General features: G+C 34.5%; 2 protein-coding genes across 2 annotated transcripts; one reads left to right on the top strand and one right to left on the bottom strand.

The window, feature by feature from the left end:
* Positions 1-3,742: 3,742 nt before the first annotated feature.
* Positions 3,743-4,990, bottom strand: LOC150094400 (G protein-coupled receptor Mth2-like). Its single transcript, XM_090412459.1, has one exon. It carries the CDS (start codon positions 4,988-4,990, stop codon positions 3,743-3,745), a length of 1,248 nt encoding a protein of 415 aa, XP_090268585.1.
* A 14,634-nt stretch (positions 4,991-19,624) lies between these two features.
* On the top strand, positions 19,625-20,185 carry LOC150094399 (uncharacterized). The gene has a single exon (XM_090412457.1). It carries the CDS (start codon positions 19,625-19,627, stop codon positions 20,183-20,185), a length of 561 nt encoding a protein of 186 aa, XP_090268583.1.
* Positions 20,186-21,806: the final 1,621 nt, after the last annotated feature.

The following is a 21,806-nucleotide window of genomic DNA, read 5'->3' as shown; positions in this document are numbered from 1 at the left end:
TATTGACTCCCCCACTAACATTCTCTCAAGATACGCGGTGATATACCACCTTCATATATACCTCCTGTCCACTCACCATCATTGGTACCTCCCCATTCCCATTGCTCTCAAGTTTTGCGTTATGTTACAATCACGTACTTTAATGAACAGGTCATTAAACATCTCTATTATACCTTCCTCAGTGAAGGTGGTACAATCATTACTTCTGCCACATATGCTTCCTGAGTAGAGACCAAGCAGCATCGATTTCCTTCCCATGCAATTCCTCATTGCATGGTATCACTGCAAGCCGCTTCCTGAGTTTGTAATAAGTCCTGATATGGCTGGTCACGAATCATCCAAGTAATCACTTCATGGTCACAACACTCTACTAAACATTTTATCCCGACTTCATTCACTCTGCACTTCCCCTAAACCACGGTCAGTATTTGCTAATTCATTTTCACCCTAGATGAGCACAACTTCTACAAGGCTACAAATCCCTACCAACCTCATTCAAGCACTTATAGCAAATATTTTTGGCGAATGAACTCTGTAACTGATATTACACTCACATCTTTGACTATCTTAATCCTTTTTGCACACCCGTCCCCTCCGAAACCATCATGTACACTTTAAATGCATTGTCTCCCTCTGTCATCCATCTAGTATGATATGAAGCCAAAATGATTCAACGGAAATAAGATCTAGAATACATTTTTAGTAATACTTCTGTCAACTGCTAGCATTCTTTCATATGAAGAGATGCCATCTGTTGGCCAACTTCCTGACTATCTTTCTTATATATATATATATATAAAAAATAAATTGACTGTCTTCTGTGAGTCAGCAACTGGAGCCATCATAATTTTTTATTACCTGAATATGTTGAGTATTAAAAAAAATGATTACTATAGAGTGCTAATCAAATTAAAATACTCACTTCTGAAGTGTGCAAAACTGCTCAATATATTTCTATGTATACGAGAGATAGTGTGATTGGTTCCTATTTGATATTTCTGCCCTGGAAACCAACTTCAAAGTAATTGCAAATAAATTTATATATGGGGGGGGGGGATGTAGGTGTCTGTAATTGTGTGTTCAAGGCCGATTTGTCTGTGTGTGAGGGGGGAAAACACCCCCCTCACAGCCTCGGTCCAAGATCGACTAACTTGGTACTAAGAGAAAAAACTCAGAAATAATCGAGGGGGATGCGATCTCAGGTTGTTTTTCTTAGCAAACGCACGCCACAGACGCTACGCTACCGAGGCCTGACGCAGAAGTTAGTGAAGTTGGTTATCTATAGCTGCTTACTTCGTTTACAGTGAACGGACGATGTATTGTATGTTAGTATTAATGAAAAATACTTTTTTTTCTGAGAAAGGGCTAAGTTTCGTAATAATACATCTTAATACTTGATTAACGTGCTGAAGCTGTAATTCTAATTATACTTGCAGGACGGGATGCCTAATTACTTCCGTACCATTCCAGAACACGCACACGTTTTTTTACATTTATTCATGGTAGAGCGAATTGGTTGGTAATTTAACAGAGCTTGTTAGAGCTGTTGTCAAAAGTTCAAAAAAAAAAAATCCAGGCATGACAAAAGTATTTTAACCCTCCATAAAATAATGTTGCTTGTACTACTGACTAAGTTCAATCGTGAATATTATTTAAATTAAAATTCTAGGAGGGATTCATAATATATTAAGTGCAAATCACTGTTTTTTTTTCAATGAACTTTAACCATTTTAGACACTAAATATTTTGTTAATGATTACTTCTAATTATGCAAAAAATTAATATTGAAAAAAAAAAAAGAAGAAGAGAGAATGTCATTAAAATGTTCTTGTCATTTAAAAATAATACGTTTTGCTAAACTAAGTGAACGTTTCAAATATAAAATTTTTTAAAAAATATATTACTTATTTCTTATTTTGGAGAACAGAACTAATAAATTGTTGTCAAGTATTTGGGATTCAGTGATACACTGGTCAAAGTCAAAATAGGTGTTCCGCATCGAATTCAGTTTTCTATCTGCACTCTTTAAGGGAAAAAAAATGAACTAAGATTGTGTATTTTTTATTTTACGCAATTTATGGAAAAGCCTAAAATTTCTCAGGAGTTTGTAGTTTTAAATAAAATGAGAATTACAGATGTTTGAACGAGTGTGAAATTTTACAATGCTATGTAAGGATATTGTAAAAGATGCGCACACATAGAAAAAAACAAACATTATTGAGCAATTAAAGGCTCCCTGATTAATCTAAATCAAGAGTGTTGTAGCCAATTAACTAATAATATTGAATAAATACGTGTTGCAAAAGTGTATTGTTTTGAAATGCAAAACTCAGATGAATTTCTTTGTAAAAATGCACTGCTTGAACATTTCAGACCTCAAAGCTTAAAATGGAATCTCGTGAGCTTGTACATCGCATATATACGTCGTTTTTAAGAAGTAGAACTATTAGAGGGTCGATTGCGGTCAAAGCAACTAAAGAGTGCAGCTTGTGAGTTAAGTCTGTCTTATCGCGTTTTACAGCTGGTTGGTCGGTTTTGGAGACGAAAAAAATGTTATGAGTTGGATCATCGTTTGAATTTAAGATGATAAATCGTTCATCTACTTTTGCAGCACAGTTGTAAACCAGTCGCCTATGAATAACACTCAATTGTACTTGATTTAAAAAAAAAAAAAAAGTCCGGTTTTCTTTTAGTTTAGTGTTTCATCCACAGATGAAACACGAGCATCCACTGTCTCCAGTGAAAAAAAGTTCAAAAATTAGAAACATTTTTGCAATTTAAATATTTAATAAGAAAAATGTTATCGCTACAGTCATGAATACGGAGAGAGGATCTCTTCATCTCATCCCAGCAGGCTTCTTTAGGTGATCAGATGTAATGGAAACGATGCACTAATTGCCCATGTTCAAATGTTTAATAACTATCCGGTATCATCTAGGAAGCTTCTGACTTCTTCTGGCGAGGTAGAAATAATGCACATGATTTTTTACATTAATACCAGTCTTGTTCTGGATCGTTGTCACAGGCTCTTTCTCCTATAATTTTAATAGCATTCAATTCGATATTTTTTTCGCAAACTTGAAGAAGTATTTTATTACAGCGTAATGTTTCCTCCATGGAATTGTTTAGTAATGATATCCAAATTATTCTAAACACATTTTTGCCGTTATTCTTCCTGAAAATCAATGAATGAATCTTCAGTCATATTTTCGCCTCGTGTGTTGGAGCCAGAATTTTAACTCCTCCAACGATTGTTTGATGGGAATATTCGAGTCAGTTTTTTTTTCTCCCCAAATCAAATATTGAGTTAAAGTGGTGGGGTCGACATGAATTTTGTACTCGAAATTATGCTTTGGGTTGCGAGATTATTTGGTTTCTCTTCGTGTAATTTAGGAGAGGTGGGAGAGTCTACAACTTCAAAGCCATGGCGCCCAAAAGCATTAGACTTATATAAAGAAATTTATATATCTAAAAACAAATAGACACAAAGAGAAGACAACAATAAATAAGATGTTGACATAATACAAACCAAAAATGACTAGGTTTAGTTGCTGCAATAATGAATCACGTCCTAAAGAATGCTATTGGGAAACAGATCATTTTATGATTGTCTTAGGTTTCCATATTTCTTGCATTTAGTTACCGCTGTGCTCATTCGTTCAATTTAAAGGACCTTCTTTTAGTTTTGATGACGATGAAAAAGTGCTTTATTCTTAGCGAGATAAAGAAGTGTAAAGAATCTTTACTCTGATGTCACAGATAAACGCTCGTTTGGCTGGACTCGGAAAACAACACCCTCATCCGACAAGTTTGTCGCTGAAGTGGTGATAGTAAAGATCCGTCTTCTTGAAACACTTCTCGAACTAAGGACGTAAGTTGTGGATGACCAAACGATGTTGTTATGTAATTTTTGTTTAAAAACCGCGCGCACTTTAGTTGTCAAAGAAAAGGCAAGAAATATAAAAAGTCCTTGAAAGGCGCTGAGGAACGTAAAAATACACCAAAGAGTGCGGGACTTGACGAAGTTCGCTACTAAGCCCGTTGTCCAACTGATCCCCATGATAAGTGCAAGTCTTACGTACATCATGAAACGTTTCCTTAACGAACGACCTTGGATTCCAGTCATACTGGTCGATTTGATAAAGTAGATAGACATTGCAAAGAGCACAACGTTAATTCCAATCAATGTGTAAGAAGGGATCACAAAGTAATATAAGATGGAATTTGGATTGGTGAACCAACAAGTTTCATTTCCAAACTTCGGACGATATTCGTCCTCTACACCAGGGACATTTTCCAGTATAGTTACCATTACAACCGCACCCAAAGAAAGCCCCCATGAATACAGAGAATATGCTAAAAACTTTTTCCAACGGAAGTTTTTCTTTATCACTCGAAGATTACGTGCAGTGAGTCTTAATGCATGCCATATGTCAAAAGCAATCGCATTCATCCACAGAAAAGAGCTGACAAAGAAATAATAAATAGCTTCAGCAACTACCGTGCACGAAGTTCCTTGTACATCATATATTCCAGCGATTATTATGAAGACATACGTCAGCAGTAAAGCAATACTCAGACTGGCTAGATTACACCCTGGTGTGTTTCGTAGTTTTGGAAATCGACAGAACACAATCAGGTGGAGTACCAAGAAGACAATTGATATTCCTATTCCGATTTCACTTAGATAAAAATAAATACCAGGTTCATCTGATGGAACATCTGCGCCATAACACATTAGCAGGTAACCATTGACCATTATATGTGGCCAAGGCGGATAAGTAACATTGCCGATTGACTTAACCATAATGCTCTTGTTAGCAAATAACACTACATCATCTTCTCTAAAGCAGATTTTCAGGCATGAAATAATTTCTTTACTATATAAAGTTACGTTTTCTTGCTGTATTAGCTCATCACAGTTAAGTTCAGCTGAATAATTAGATGTTTCGTCAAGTTCTGTGAAATTGAGTTGCGTAGTAGACTCCATTATGAATGATGTTGACCAGACAGTGGTCGATAGTGCACTGTCACTTTGAGGTCGTAATGAAATAGCGGATATCTTAATTAATAAGAAACTGGCAACGAAAATTAATTTCAGCATTTTTTTCCCCACGTTGTCTGGAGAGGCGCGTTCCCCTCTCTCTGTGGCCGCTAGTTTATTTATTGATTGTTGAGATGTCCATGTAGTCTTACATCATTCGATTTTGTTGAAAAGCACCATTTCTTCAGAATTATTATACGCTGTACTTTCCTTTGACTATCCATCTGCAAAAAAAATATAAGAAACCATCTTAAGTTTAGAATTAGTTTCATCATTTAATAAGATATGTAAATATTGTAAAGGAAAAAGGCAATAAATCATAATTCAAACGTTTTGAAATTTAAATTTTTAGATCTGACATGATATCCTTCTGAGGAATCCGATGTTTGTTCAGAAAGTTATGAAGTGTGACCTCTTGTATTTACATTCCTCCTTAAGTGACTGAGCGTAATCTCTGCAGGTCATTCCCGACTGAAAAAACTATATATAGCTTTGCTGTTAATCCCCTGAGATGGGAAAGGATTTTTTTCGATCCATTGCACACAGGAATTTCTCAGACTATCAGAACGTTCATATTAAACATCTAATTAAGGTATAAAATTGACTGAATTAAAATAACCAGTTTAGACGCGCATTAATCGAAAAGAAGTCATCAGTGCGTAACCATTCGAATAAGCAACAAGTAGAATTCAGTAACCTGGAGATAAATTATGACGTGGATAATTCATTTCCTAATGTGCCCAGTTTCTTCAGAAGATGTACTATGAGGAATTAAAAGCATTAAGTCGAATTTTTGTTTTTGAAAACATAGATTGTTGCTTTGGCGCATCGTGCCTTCACATACACATTCATAAACGTAAGGCTATAAGGCAAATGATAAGCATTTCTATAAAACGGACAGTGCACGTTGTATTTGGGTTCTGCAACTTTTACGTAATCCTGTTGGTATTTAATGAAACCGATTCTTCATTATTGTTTTACAGCATTTATAATATATCGCACGTGCATACATATTTGGTCAGTAAGACGAAAATGAATCTTTGAGACAAATACCGAAAGTAAGGCAACCTCATATTCTATGTCAAAATCCACATCAATACACCTAGTGTAGAAAATAGAAATTTTCAGTTAAGTGAGTGTAATTTGTTATTCGTATCAAAATCTAACATTAATTACTACATTTTATAGTAAAATAAATCGTTTAACGCCTTTTTTTATAGCTTTAACTATCTCTTTGAAGCATTGAACATTCTTCAATGCTAAGAATAGTTATCAATGATCTCCAGTGATATAGCTAGAGATTTTGCCGCCCCTCTCAATACTACAAAAAGTCAAAACGAGTATAGGGAAATAAATTAAAACACTATGTTTATTTTTGAAGTAAAACTTTAATTTCAACATTCTAAAATGCTATTTTTCTTGCTTTTCTGTTAGCAAAATCGTCGATGGCATTGTAGAAGTCTATTTCACAGTAATGTAGGTAATTCTTAATCAATTTTATTTAGATAAACTGCTCTCACAATTAGCAACACTTACAGCAATTGTGAGGGAAAAATCGCTGTAGTATTACAATAGTTGGAACTGAGTTCTCGAGACTATATTTTAGAATTAACTGCAAAAGTTCAAAGTGCGGACCGATCCCCCCCCCCCCAGCTACGCCCCTGATGATCTCGAGTGACAATGTGCAGGCAACTGTCACCATCTCTTGGTCCTAAATCCTAACAGGTAGATATTACTTCCCTGTTAACCCATTTCATTCTCAGTACTCCCGAAAGAAGAAAATAATCTCGCCTATCACACTTTTAGTTCATCTCTTGTTTTCTCCTGTCCTGTATCGTATTAAAAAAAAAAAAAAAAAAACAGATACGAGCGATAAAATACCTTCCTTCACTTCTATATGTATATCTTTCCTTGTTCTTTTTCCCCAGGGCATTGCTTCGAATCTGAACTTACGTTTTATTAATTATTTGGTGTCACGGAAAACTGTGCCATCGAAGCTGGCATGGACGGGGACAGGAAATCCCCTTCTTTTGGATAGGCTACCATCATCGGCTGATGATAATAAATTATTTTAATTAGCATAATCATGACCAGTACAATTACAACTGTCAACTGCAATAAAAATCCATACTAGTTTTAACTTCTTTTTTTTTAAGTAGCGTTCTCTTAACATTACAATCATGCGTTTATTTTTGTAGTAGTAGCAAGTAGAAAACAAAGCTTGAATAGTCGCATTTTACGTACACTAGTATCCTAAAACATCGGCATTATTTGCATGTGATGAGTCCCGAGATTTCATTCTTTCAATAAGCAAGGTTGTATTGCATGATTTTTTTTTTTATCGTTCAGTGTATAATTTTACGAAAACTGGGATAAATCTTAAAATCTGTTCTGTCAATGTAGCCTCATTAAAAAAAAAAAAAGGGCAATTTCGATAAACAGTTTTTTTATATGTCTGCATGTCGATGTTACTGATTACGATAAGTAAAAGATAGATTGTTATGAGTAATTATTATACACTCGAACTTCTCTTCCTGAGGGAAATACTTATCTTTATAACATTATAAAAATAATCAAAATCAAGAGAGGAAACTACTCGTCATTAGATCAACTGAACATTTGATTTTAGTACACAAAATATTCTGAATATCGAATAGGAAGCATAAAAGACTCGGCACAAACATAATTTCGACTACTTGTGCTATATATTTACTTAATTTAAATTTTTTAATTAAATGTTCCTTAAGGAACATTTAATTAAAAATATAAATTAAAATAAATTAAAAAAATGGATTTTTATAGGAATAAACATTTCAACATATACTATCATAGAATGAAAGGCAAAAAATATACAACTAACCTATATCATCTCTGAAAAGAAATGCATCCACCTCCTTGATATTTCCCTGTACTAGATAAATATGATCATTTCGGATCAGTTATCATTTGATTCAGACGTTAACACTGTATCAAGTATGAGCACCAACTGTTTTGTGTTTCGGCGCTGTCAGTTGCCAAAGCATTTGCTGAACATCTTGGGTTTCCCTAATAGGAAGTATTCGTATTCTTTGCACATGTCAAGGATGTTTGCCACTTAACTTCCACGGCTGGCGGAATATTCCTTGTGTATTTCCCCGTCCAATCCGGTATTGCCCGAGGGCTTTTATTATGTTTAGAGATGCCATTCGTGTACGGTCACATCGTCGGTGTTGGAATGCACTTGACGGATAATGTGTTTCGCTTTCTAATCTAGCTACCTAGAAATGCACCGATGATTTTTGTATTTGTTTATTAGAGGGTCTCGTTACTACGTGTGGAATTTTTTTGCAGTTATCTTGCAAGACTTCAAGAACTTTATATCAAGCGGTAGAAAGCTCACTGTCACTGAATTTGTTTAGTAAGTTTCCCACTGTTTGATATCCTGACATTAAAAGTGAAATTTATAGCTTTTTTTTTCTTTCTTAAATTACTTTATAAGACTAATGTACATTGCCTCATATCTCTTCAATATCTTAATATTGGGGGAAATTGTCCTGGCTCCCATTTCCAAGTATGAAGCCCGAACTACTACTTTTTGTAATCGATTCTTCTGTACATTTGTTTTTAAATAATTTTATATAGAAATATTTCCGTCATTTTGAACTGCAAACAGAAAATAACATGAGTGTTTATAATTATAATATTATAATATCGTTCTTTGGTCAGAAAAAATAGCAATTAATTGTTGTCAGGATTGCAAATTGCAATACTGTGGCGATTATACCACGAGAGTTTTTTTAATTATCATAGTTAGAACCAGCAGATACTTTGATAGTGACTTCTATTCATTATAATATAAATCCATAGTTGTATATAATATAATATTTATTATTCTTATCAACGTTTTTTTTTTTTTAACTCCCGGTCTGGGTAGTGGCCCTTCCCTTAATGCATAGCATCATACATGTCCGCAAGGAGATGTGCTTTGCATTTTGGGAGATACTAAGGAAAGTGATCAGAACTTACTCCACCTTTACCAGAAAATACTTGAGGTGCAAACTTGACTTACCTGTTTGCTTACTTGGGAAAAAGGATTAAAACCAAGTTTATAAAATTGCTTAGTATCTTTAAAATATAATATATATATATGACCTATCAGATTTTTGATAACCCATAAATCTACTAGTGTGTTTTCCAGCAGGTTTTAGTCATTGTTAATATTTTACTTAACCCAAACTTAGTACTTGAACGCCCCCCCCCCCTTAGAAATATGCCAAAAAGTATTTTGGAATTTACACAAGAAGTGTAAGCTGGGCCTGGCCACTTGGCTAAGATGAAAGGCGATACGCGGAGAGAGCCTTGCAACTGGATCCCCCAGAGAAGGCGAGAGAAAAGATAAGCGTTTCAAGCTTATCACATGATCTTGATCAAAAATATTGTGTAGCGTGTGTATTGTCTAGAAATGCAGATTTCTAAAGTGTACAAAACTCCCCAATATATTTCTCTGCCTAGAGATGGGTACTGTAAGCAGAATTTTTTTTCCTGAAAAAATGAAAGGTCACTTCAAAGTAATTAAGAGGGGTAGAATGCGGGTGTCTGTACACCCTCTGTCCAAAAAGAAACCGAACTTTTCGGAAATATAAGAAACTGGTGGCGCCACCTGTTGTATCTTTTTGTTGTCGAAAGCGGCAACCTTCATCAGTGTTGTGTCAACTGTTTATGAGATTTGTTTCATTGGAAGCCGAGTGACTGTGTTTTGACGAACGGTCGGAAAATGAGTTTCAAACAGAGAGCTGCGATTGACTTTTGTGTTAAACTTGGTAAAAGTTTTACCGAAATGCATCAAGTGCTTCAAAAAGCATACAGTGATGAATGCTTATCCCGTACTCAAGTTTACGAGTGGTTTAAGCGATTTCAAAGTGGTCATGAGATGCTTGAGGACGACGAAAACCGAGCCGTCCAAACACTGGACTAAGCGAAGTTAACATCCAAAATGTGCGTGATTTCATCAAAGAAAACCCGAAATCGTCCGTCAGATTGATTGAAGATGATTTGGGGATTCCGAAATCAACTGTGCACAACATTTTGATCGAGAATTTGGGCCTTCGAAATTGAATTCACGATTTGTTCCCCACAAGTTGACCGACGACCATACATGTATCGAATTGAACACTGCAAGGACTTCATTAAAACCGGTCATAAGGACTCCAACTTTCTTGAAACGGTCGTTACTGGTGATGAAACGTGGTGTTTTGAGTATATGAGCCCGAAACAAACCGCCGGAGTGCTGAGTGGAGACCACCAGAAGAGCGGCATCCGAAAAAAAGTCGCTTGGAGAAGTCAAAAGTAAAGACAATGCTGATTTGTTTCTACGAATCCAAGGGCATTATCCACAAAGGAATTCGTTCCGCATGGGCAAATGGTCAATGGTGAGTTATATCTCGAAGATTTGAAACGATTGATAACGAGAATTCGTCGCGTACGGCATGAATATCGTGACGACCGACCGTTCGTCAAAACACACTGTCACTCTAACTCGGATTCTAATGAGACAAATGTCATAAACAGTTGACACAACGCTAATGAAGGTTGCCGCTTTTGACAACAAAAAGATACAACAGATGGCGTCACTAGTTTCTTATATTTTCGGTTTCTTTTTGAACAGAGAGCGTATTTTGCGTGAGGGGGAAAACACCCCCCCCCCTCACAGCCCGGTCCAAGACTGACTTGGTACTAAGAGAAAAAATCTGAATTAACCGAAGGGATTCGATCCCAGGTTATTTCTCTTAGCAAGCGCAGGCTACCGAGGCCAGACGCAAAATCGATGACTTCTGTTATTTGTAGCTATACGCTGTACAGGTTAATGGAAGTTACTGTGTTTTATAATATTGCGCATGGAAAATAATTAGAAACAACCATTATGTTTTCTTTTTTAATTCTATACTTGGTTGTAAATTAATATGCGAGTAACTTCTTTTACTAATGCAAGTGGCTCAATTCAGAGTGAAACGGAATTCTTAAATTTACATGTTGTTTTTGATGAAAGGCAGCAATGATATTTATTGATGATGCTATCAACTGAATATTTGAATAAAAAATAATATAATAAAGAAACGAATGAGAAGACGTGAACCATTGTAAATTAATTCCTTAAGCTGACTTATGAGCGAGTTAATAATATTATAATCCTCAAAATAGAACCGACCAGAGAGGCACAACTAAGAGACGATCATAGTTCATCTGAATATCCTTAACTTACCAATAGATACAGTGAAATATGATTTTTATGAAAAATGTTCATATTGCCAGCTGAATGTATAGTGTCCGTATCCAAAAAGCGCTACTTCGTTAGCCTTGCGTTCACAGCGGTTGATTCCTGAGAGCTATAGGGTATTCCCAACTTATGAGATAGCTAATTCATCAGTAAAAGACACGACACAACATAATAAAAAAAAATAAATTAGAAAAGATTTTTGGAAAATTTTCTAGTGCTTTTTTCCTTTTTCTTGGGGGGAAGGGTTCCACCCCCCCCCCTCTCCTGGGTGCGCCACTGATAATTAATATGAACTTTATCCACCAGAAGTTAGTAAATTCTTTTCAAAAAAAAAAAAAAAGGGGGGTGGGAAGGATATGAAAACTCCATTATAATATCATAGCCAAACATTTGAAACTTAAGTTTCAAAAATGACCCAAATGAAATATACTGAATATTTTACGTACCTCAATATTGTTAGTGAACTTTCATATCTTCAGCATGTTATGTTGGTGTGGATTTGAATGGTTCGTTGCTTAGCTATTGCACAGTTTCATTTCCTTCGAAACGCACTTAGTTCTTCCCACGTGCTTTTCGTTTTGCATACACGTCCAAGGCCAACTTCGCATTCATCATCTTGCAAGCGGAATGTCACAAGACTTCCTGGGATAATGTACAAATGATCAGAAAGTCAAAAAAAGTAAAATAACAGCTCAATATGTAATGAAATGATTGTCACTCTCAATACTATAAACTGAATTAGGAATGCATTCCAAGTAACTTAAATAATCACTTGGTGACTTCCTTTTCATATCCGTTCTTGTGCAAAATGGATACAATTTGCTTCCTCTTAACTGAATGTACCGCACTAGAATAAGTTTTAGTACGTTTTAAATTCACAATACATTGAACGCGGACCAATACCTGTTTGTTCAAATAAATCCATTGTATGTGATGCAAGGTCATTATTTGGTATTCATGTGCAACGAACCGTTGATAACAAGTCCTTTCACACGCAATCACTGCTTCTACAACGAAGATTTGTTTGGCTCCTCTTACTCCAACAGAACCAGCGAACAAGAAACATTTAATAGGCGTTTATGGAAAATCAAGATATGCTAAGTCTTCTTATTGTCCATATATTTACACTGTTAGTTGATTTTATATTCAGAGATTACAAATTTCTTCATTGTTTTGTGGTTCCAATTGGTGTATCCAGCTGTTTGAAATCCGTTTTTCATTCTTTTCTTTTTTTTTTTAATGGTACGTGTATCGCTTCCATATAAAGTTAGTTTACAGAGGACGTCATATATATAATATAATCTGACTGTGGTGTTTTTATACCAGTGAAGGCGTAATATTTTTATTTATTTATTATGCACGTATCTGAAAGTATATTTAATTTGTTCCAGTGCTATTCTATATATGAAATTTGTCCTTTAAAAGTCATTAATTTTTAACTTCAGATATTTTCATATTACTGTTCTTTGTAAATCATCTACAAAATAAGTTAAGATGTTTCCATTGTTAAATTTTATTAATATATAAATACGCAGAGGTTATAGGATACTTGCCGTATTCGTCTTCATATATAATCTTTCTATATTTCTTGAAAAGACTGTAAGAGCTTCATTCTCTTCAAGGATTAGGCATTTGCTTGTTTCGTCTATATCTATCGACCTCTTTGAATTTAAGTTATATCTAGTTCTTTTTTGATTTGGTCCAATTTTATGTATCCTTTAATTTCTCACTTCTGCAGCTTGTATTTTACCTTGATCTTTCTGAACCATATAGTTTCTCATGGTTTTTTTTTTATTATTCATGGTCCTTTTGTATCACAGATTTTCTGAAATGTTACTATGCAGCCTGAATAATGAAATTGTGTCATGCTCTCGACCTTTACATGCTATAATATTTGTTTTCTTTTGTGAAAATTGTATTGTTGACTTATGTTTAAACTAATTTTTGAACGTAATCTTAATACAGCTTTGTATTGATAACCAGAAGAACTGTTAACTGGATACTCTGATCAATATATATAGAGTTGGAGATAGCTTATCTCCGTGTCTGACGCCCTGATAATCATTTAAGAGATTTATTTCAAACTGTATTTTTGTATCTTTATATAGCTTGTACCAAATGTAATGGATATCCTTGTTTTACTCTGTGTATTTTATCCAAGTTTCCTCTTAAAGGCTATCCGAGTTTCTAAATTAGTCTTTTTGCATTGTCTATACGTGATCCTCCATGTCGTCTTTTATTCACGATTATTAAATTTCAAAATTTACAATAAAAACTTATTCCTCTGTAATTTCTCCAATCATCTCTGTCTCCTTTCTTAAATATGATTTCACATTTACTACAACAGTTAATTTTAAGAATGTGATGCAAATATTCTTGCCATCTGCTTTGGGTGATTTTCTATTTTTTGATCCTTTTAGTTCTGTATTAGTATTGATTTCCTCATTATGGCATGACCCAAATATATAATATTGTTCTATCCATTGTTTCTCTTTCTTAATTTTTAATTTCCTTAATAAAGCTATTTCTAGTCTTCCATGTATGTCTTCTTAAGAGCTAATTTCTATATTTAAATCGGAACATTTGTCTATTAATCTTATCAAAGGCCACGTGTTTTGTTTATAATTCTCTTCTTAATAGAGTAAAAACTGAGTTTACGCAACATCGACCTTTTCGGAATCCATTCTGTTCTTCTAGTACTTTAATTTCTTTGAAAATGCAAACAGTATCGTATAGAATAGTTTATTTCATTTTCTATAAATTAGCATAGCCAGTGTTTATTTTTTTTTTCCCTAGAAATCTTTCATTATCTTACTCTTCCGTATTTATAGTCTTATCCTATATTTCATAATATAATTTTATTGCTTTAGCACCAGTCCAGAAATTTTGAAAATAAGTTACCAACAAAAATGGTTATGTATGTATTTCTACCTTTTATTTTTTTTGTTCACGCATTTCATACTGTTGGTCATGTGGTAACTGTCTACGGAGATTAAATGAAAGACTTATACTCTTTATTCCAGGTTTTTCCAATCGGCTTAAATCAAATAATATATATAAGTGAGGTTTCTGTTTTTAAATCGGTGGAGTTTTGATATTGTGGCCTATATCTTGCAACTCCGTTGATTTAATCAATACCTTTTGATATGTTCTTGGTTAATAATTTCATAATATAGTTATTAATCTGAGTTAATTTGCGATAATGTAGTCAATAACTGATTTACATTTCAACAGTTTTTTCCCATTTTAACCGGTCTTGTGCATCTCTCCACCACATAAATGTCTATAATATCTTTATCTCATCATCCCACTGGTCTGCTGGTTTTCGATAACCAGTTCTGTTGTCAGACATTCTCATCACATGTACTGCCAAAGCGATGTCTATTAACTTTGTATGCTTCCTTATCCGAGTTATTCCCCAAATGACTCTTCAGTCAGACTCCAGGTTTCACTACCATAGGTCACTGATCTTTCGTTTTAGGTAGTTAGGTTTTCTCTTTTAATAATGGTTAAAAAACTTTCCATTTTGCTGTTATTCTAGCTGAAATATCATTATCAAGTTTATGGTGGTTTGTAATGATTTACGCTAGATATATATGATATGAACTGACTATTTCAATTTGCTTTTGTTCATTTCCACTCTCTACATCATTTTAGATTTATCCATATTTAGGGGAGAGTTGCCTAAATCGTACTTTAGGTATATTTTTCACAAAACAATTAATATAAGCGATGTCTAGCGACTGGCACGTAAACTAAATGACTAGTCTGTGTTATATAGGAAAAACGTTGAGAGTTTATATTGTGATTTTCATGAGTTATTAAGTTCGAAAAAAAATCAGGTGAGTTCAATGTAAATTTTGACTTTATTTATATAGATGGTATTGATCGAATAATAACATTTCAGGGAAAGTTGCTAGAGTTTTTTTGATACTAGACTTGTTATATTATTTTCGATATTTGTTTTATAAAAACAATTTAACATAACCTTAACAAGAGTTAGGTTTTTAAACGAAATGCATAGTTACCTAAATCGTACTGGTACGATTTAGGACATTACATGTAGCCCACATAAAAAATTAGTTGAAGCTCTGAAGGAAAAGAAACTAGAAAAGATTGATTCTATGAGCAAAAAGTGGCAACATCTAAAGAATGCCTCCAAAAGTGCTTTCAAAACATCGGAGTTCTGATAAAGTTCATTTTAACGCTCTATCAATTAATATATCTGTAAATGAAGAAGAGTGGTTCTGCGTCCTTTGTCGACAAGCACGTTTAGAAAATACGATTCAATGCATTACTTGAAAGTTGTGATGTACTGAAAGAAGACAAAATATATTACTGCCCAAAATCCCTAAACATTTTGTAATTTTGTTTATAAATAAATTGACTTTCTAGAGTAAGTTTCATATTACTGTCATTTCTTATTCATAATTATTAGGCACCGGGTTTCCTAAATGGTACCGATTGCAGGGTCATAAAAAATACAGACATGAGATGCATAAGGAACCAATTTGTAGAAACAAGCATGATTTATCATTTAAAAGCATATTGGGCAACTCTTCCCTAATCAGGTGTTCTAGTTCTTTTGCTATTAGAATGATATCATCAGCGAATCGTAGATTGCTTTAGTATTCTCTCAGTACATAATTTTGATGAGAGATTCTTCCTGTCTGACTCCTCTTTTGATTTATTGTTGATAAACCTCCTTGTATATATATCTCTTCCCAAAGTTTCAAGCATTTTACACAGGTCTATTGGCTGGAAGGCTTTTTCGTAATCTATGAAAGCCAAAGAAATTAGTGCATGTTTTACTTTATCATAGTATCACTCAGTGGCGTAGCTGGGGTCCTCCCCAGTTTTACTTGGCCAATAAATTTGAATATATTCAAATACCGAAATCTCGCAGTTTGTGTCCATTTTGATTGCATATATATCTTCGCCCTTTCCTATTCTGGCATCTACTGTAAATCCCCTACTGGTAGTCTGTAAATGTCTCGGTTATTATTAGTGACCTCTAAAAACATAGTCTAATAGAAATCAGTCTAGCAGTTGCATATTGTTCTTTATAGATATGAATGATAATCATTATATATATTTAAGTCTTTGCTTTTTATCGGTTATATTATAATATAACCGATCTCGAAATAACTATATATATAGTTATTTCGAGATTTTTTTCTTTCTAATGTCATTTCAGAGAGATGCTCGTCTCCTGATATGTTTAGCGTATGCATTTAAGTGCTGAAAGCTATTTGCAATTTAATAATAATAAAAAAGGCATGTAATATTCCGTGTACATCCGTTTTGCATTGTATACTGGTCTCAAATTTTATTATTCAAAATGATCTGCAACGATAAAATACATATCTTCTGTGATAATACTCCAAAAAGAACAATTTTATCCTCTAATCGTCGCAATTCCACTATTTCTGCTAATAAATATGTAAAATTAAAATAAAGTAAAATTACTTCAATATGGTTTTAAAAAAAAAAGTTGAAATTGCGCTTCCCAGTAAAAATACATGTAGACGAGGAAGCAAATAAAATTGAATTACTCGCAAGACTTGCGGAAAAGATTACGCGAGAAGGCAGTTAACTATTTAAGATAACCACATACGTGGAAACTTGCAATGGGCGCAGTTTGATTTGCACTAGTGACGGTACAAGCAACGAACTCGATGATGAAGTGAAGCGGAAACTATTGCTGTTTAGGGTCACGCTAGAGCATATGAAGCGTTCGTATTCTGCCTGACTGCATGTTTTCTCGAAGTTTATGACCCTAGAGAGGGGTTAAAAATTAACATAAAATAAAATGTGGTTTTTTTTCTAGATAAAACGCTAACAGCCAATTCTGGTTACTCGTTTGTAACAAAAGTGCTTGCATTATTTCCGATATCTATGACTGAAGGATAAAGAAAAGTATATTTTTCAAAATAGGAAAGATGTAAACTGATTATATATATATATATTCACGAATCTTACTTAGTTACAGTACAGCTTATAAACTTCTTTCCTCCACCAAAAATGCAGCAACAGAAACTGATGTTTATTTCTAAATTCATTTTAACTTTCATTCCTTACTTAAAAATAAGGTGTACAGTAGTTTCCTCCCCCCATCCGCGGGTGATACGTTCCAAGAAACCCCGCGGATAGTACCGAACCCTATATTTTCCCCCCTAAGTATTTAATTCATAAATTAGGCACAGTAAGAGATTAACAACGAGTATCGAGTCAGCAGAATTCAAGAAGCCTACCAATTTGGAGCGGTCGGGCGCCGTAGAGGGGGGGGGACTCCCTTTCGAGTCTTCAAAATTAAAGGAGAACCGGCCTACCAGTCCGGCACCTCCCTTTTGAAGACTCAACACTCAGGGTAGCCCCTGAGTATCGAGTATACGTCTGTAATGCGGGTATCCTTTTTCATTCATTTCTGTTTGAACCTTTTAAGAACATTCCCTTTTCGCTTAAACACGATGAATCATCTGCGTGCGATCCGTATAACATGTATTTATTAACTTTCGCTTAAGGATTACAACAATCAAACTCATTGTCGACCATTATAACAGTGAGTTTGATTGTCAAATCAAAGTCAGTATTCATTACTGACCCTTTTTTTCATTTCGTGATTTTGACTAGGGAAAGTTATTAAATACATGTTACACAGACCGCACACAGATGATTCATCATGTTTAAGCGAAAACGGGGAATGTTCTAAAACGTTTCATACATCAAACAGAAATGAATGAAAAAGGATATAGTACGGCCACAGTTTGTAGATCTCAGCTTGGCGACTTGCCAAGAATAGTCCATTCATGCTGAAGGGAGAAAGAAATGAAGGACGTACGAATTGGTCACAACACACGAAATCACGTGCTTTATAAGTAAAATTTTCCAACTGTTATACAAGCGGCATAACTTCTCTTTTATGATCATTGTAGATAACTAATTTTCCGATGTCGGTAATAATAAAGAACTCATTCCACAATACGGACTGATTACTCTATTATCTGAATGGATTCTCATCCTATTGACATGCGCAGAAGTGTCGAATTGTAATATACGTCTGTCATACCCGCATTACTTAACCTTTAATTATTAATTTTTCTTAAAATAACGTAATGATGCCTTATCAGAAAAGAAAAAAAAACATAATCATAGTTCGGATGACAATAGTTCTTCGTCATACAAACAGCAAACGAAAACACCTGCTGAACGTGTGAGAGAATTTCGGGAACGACAGTCATCAGGTCAGACTACAAACCTCGATTCAGTAGCAGCTCACGATGTCGGGGATATGACTGAAAAGTGCCAAAATTGTAATGCAATATTTTGCAAAAAGAGTTGCTGTCATAATAGTAAAGTGAGATTGTCAGAATTATCCCCATTCCCTATTGAATTACAACAAACATTTTGTGTTGGAAGCTTTAGAAATGATATTCGTATATTCAACTCGATGTTTGCTTTTGCTACGTTTCAAGCAGATATAACTTCAGACAGACGGCTGCCGGTTCTAAGAGTACAGGTACATCATATTGCTCCAACATCTCTCTATGGATCACGTACAATTAATAAATCGTATTGTGTGTCAAATTTATATGTATGAACCCGATGTTGCTTTGCGTTATAGAACAATTTTCGGATCAGGTACTAGCTTACACCATTACATTGATGAAATAACGGAAATTTTAGAAAAATATAGTTGAAGAAAACCAACAGGAATATTTCTTATACTTAACAATAGAGTATATAATAAATCAGTAACGTCTGATTGTGCTGCGATAATAGTTTCAGACTTTGATTTACGTGTTTATCCTAAATCCAGTGACGAAGGTGTTCTGCTACTAAAACTGTCTACGCATATAGACCCCATGATTTTTCCACTATTATTTCCAAGTGGCGATTTAGGTTGGACACCAAGTATAATGCAGATAGGAGAGGTTACATCAAAACAGATATCAGTGCTATGCCTACCGTTTGATGGAGAGAAACATAGATCAGTTCAATCCTATTTATTATGGAGGCCGGTTACATCAGCAATACGTTATTCATGCATACATTCGAATAGAAAATCAACGTCTTAATTGTTTTTTACATAATTAAAATAAACTGAGAATCGAGTGTTATCAAGGATTAATGGATCATGTATCAAGAAATGCATTAAATAATCCCGAGAATTTTCGAAATCAAGCGAGATTAGGCAGTAAGCCCACGATATATGCGACAATTATATCAAGATGCAATGGCCAGTGTGATAAAGCACGGAAGAGCCGATCTTTTTAGAACTATGTCCTGTAATCCGGGGTGGCCAGAAATAAAGAGAGCGTTGAAAAATGGAATCGTATGACACCCCATTACTTATTGTAAGGATATTTGACTTCAAATTAAAAGTCCTACTAAAAGAAATATTAAAAGGGAAGTTATTTGGAACTATCATTGCATACATATATGCGATAGAATTTCAAAAACGTGCAGATTATATGCTTTTTACAATAAAACACGATGAAAAACTGAAAACCCCAGAACAAATTGATAAGGGCATATCGGCAGAAATACCAGAGGAAGGTCCTTTGAAAGCGAAAGTTATTAAACGCATGTTACACGGACCGCACACAGATGATTCTTCGTGTTTAAACAAAAACGGAGAATGTTCTAAAAAATTTATGCATCAAACAGAAATGAATGAAAAAGGCTACCCGCATTACAGACGACAAGATAACAGAGCAGCAGCAAACAGTTACAACGCAAAAGTGAATCGACAGTTGGTAGCAGTGGACAATTCAATGGTGGTTCCTTACCTTTTTAATGAAATGAAATTCAATTGTCATATTAATCTGGAATATTGTGCGTCAGTAGCCGCCACTAAGTACATGATAGAGTTCGAGTCAGCTTAAAAAAAATGTAAACACTAATGAAATAATCGAAGAGGAAATTCATAATGAAATTACATCATTTGTTGACAGCAGATACGTGGGGCCTACAGCAGCTTGGAGAATATTGGAAATGCCACTATCTGATAGGTCACATAGATTTATAGATTACCTGTTCCTTTACATCTGCAACATAATATTCTTTACCAAGAAGGAGATGAGAAAGCATATTTTAAAGTGATCCTGCTGCTAGAAATATCCTTTACAGAAATATACCTGAACATTACTGTTTAGATGCTAAGAAAAGATGGATTAAACGTAAAAGGGAAATAAGTCATTGGAAGAGTCTGTTCGGTTAGCCCAAAAGATTCCATCTAAAATTGTTATTGAATTTCGTTCCAGGTGCCACGTATTATGATGACTTGAACATTTATGAAGGAAAACAATATGGATCTTTTAGGGAAGTTGCAATAGCGAGAAATTTACTACACACTGAGGATATTGTTTATGAAATATTTGATGAGGCTGTTGAAATGATGATGCCCAGTCAACTAAGCTAAGATTATTTTACGCGAGCCACCGCTTTGAATATTTGGGAAAAATATAAAAAAACACTTTTGTGAACGATTTCGAGATAATCATGAATACCGAGCTCTACAGCATATATCGTCCATTTTATAAGGCGAAAAGTTCACATGCAAATATTTTAATCTACCTGAGCCTGATGGAGATTTGCGATTCGTTGAAACCGAAAGTGAACGTAACGTGAGAATAGAAAATGAATTAAAAAAAAAGAAAATTGTAATACGGATCAATTGCTCATGCTGCATCGGTTACTGTCTTCGGTACTGATAGAATCTTCTTTTTGGATGGACCTGGAGGAACCGGTAATAATTGTCTAATCCATTTTCTGCGTGCACATAACAAAATAATTATCACTGTTGCGTGGACAGGTATTGCTTCCAGGTGGAACAACATCGCATATTTAAATTGCTATTTAAAAAATGCAAAAGATAAACTTAATTTATATGAAACAGACGTAATAATTTGGGACAAAGCTTCAATAATTCCAAGTAGAGCAGTTGAAATGGTCGATGAATTACTTCAAGATATCTGTAATGACAGTAAGCCTTTTGGTAGTAAACATCATTTTCGTCAGGTTTTACCGGTTATTAAATATGCTTCACCAGAGGTAATAGCTAAATCCACAAAAATTAACATCAATATGGCCACATTGCACTCGATTCGAGTTAACAAAGAATAAAGTATTCATCATCAGAGATCGTCTGATGTTGAATACGCGAACTGGTTATTAGACGTCGGCAACGGCATGATCGAGACTTTAGAAATTCCTGATATTTCCAATGAGTCTATTTCATTAAATGTTGGTTTATCGGATAGCATCGTATTAGCACCATAACGCTGATGTACATTAAATAATAAAATATTGAATTTAGTCGATAGATAAGTGAGCACCTATTTGAGTGTAGATATTGCTAAACCTCGAGGAGTTGATCAAATGGATGAAGATGTACAATTAGAATATCAGATTGAATATTTGAATTCATTCATTAAACTTTCCTGGATTCCCTGTGCATAAATTACAACTGAAAGTAGGATCAGTTGTTATGCTTATTTAAGTATC

Source organism: Typopeltis vanoorti, chromosome 22 (assembly GCF_054136105.1).
Source record: "Typopeltis vanoorti isolate ZY-2024b chromosome 22, IOZ_Tvanoo_1.0, whole genome shotgun sequence".
Lineage (NCBI taxonomy): Eukaryota > Metazoa > Arthropoda > Arachnida > Uropygi > Thelyphonidae > Typopeltis > Typopeltis vanoorti.
This window is presented reverse-complemented; position numbering and strand designations above follow the sequence as displayed.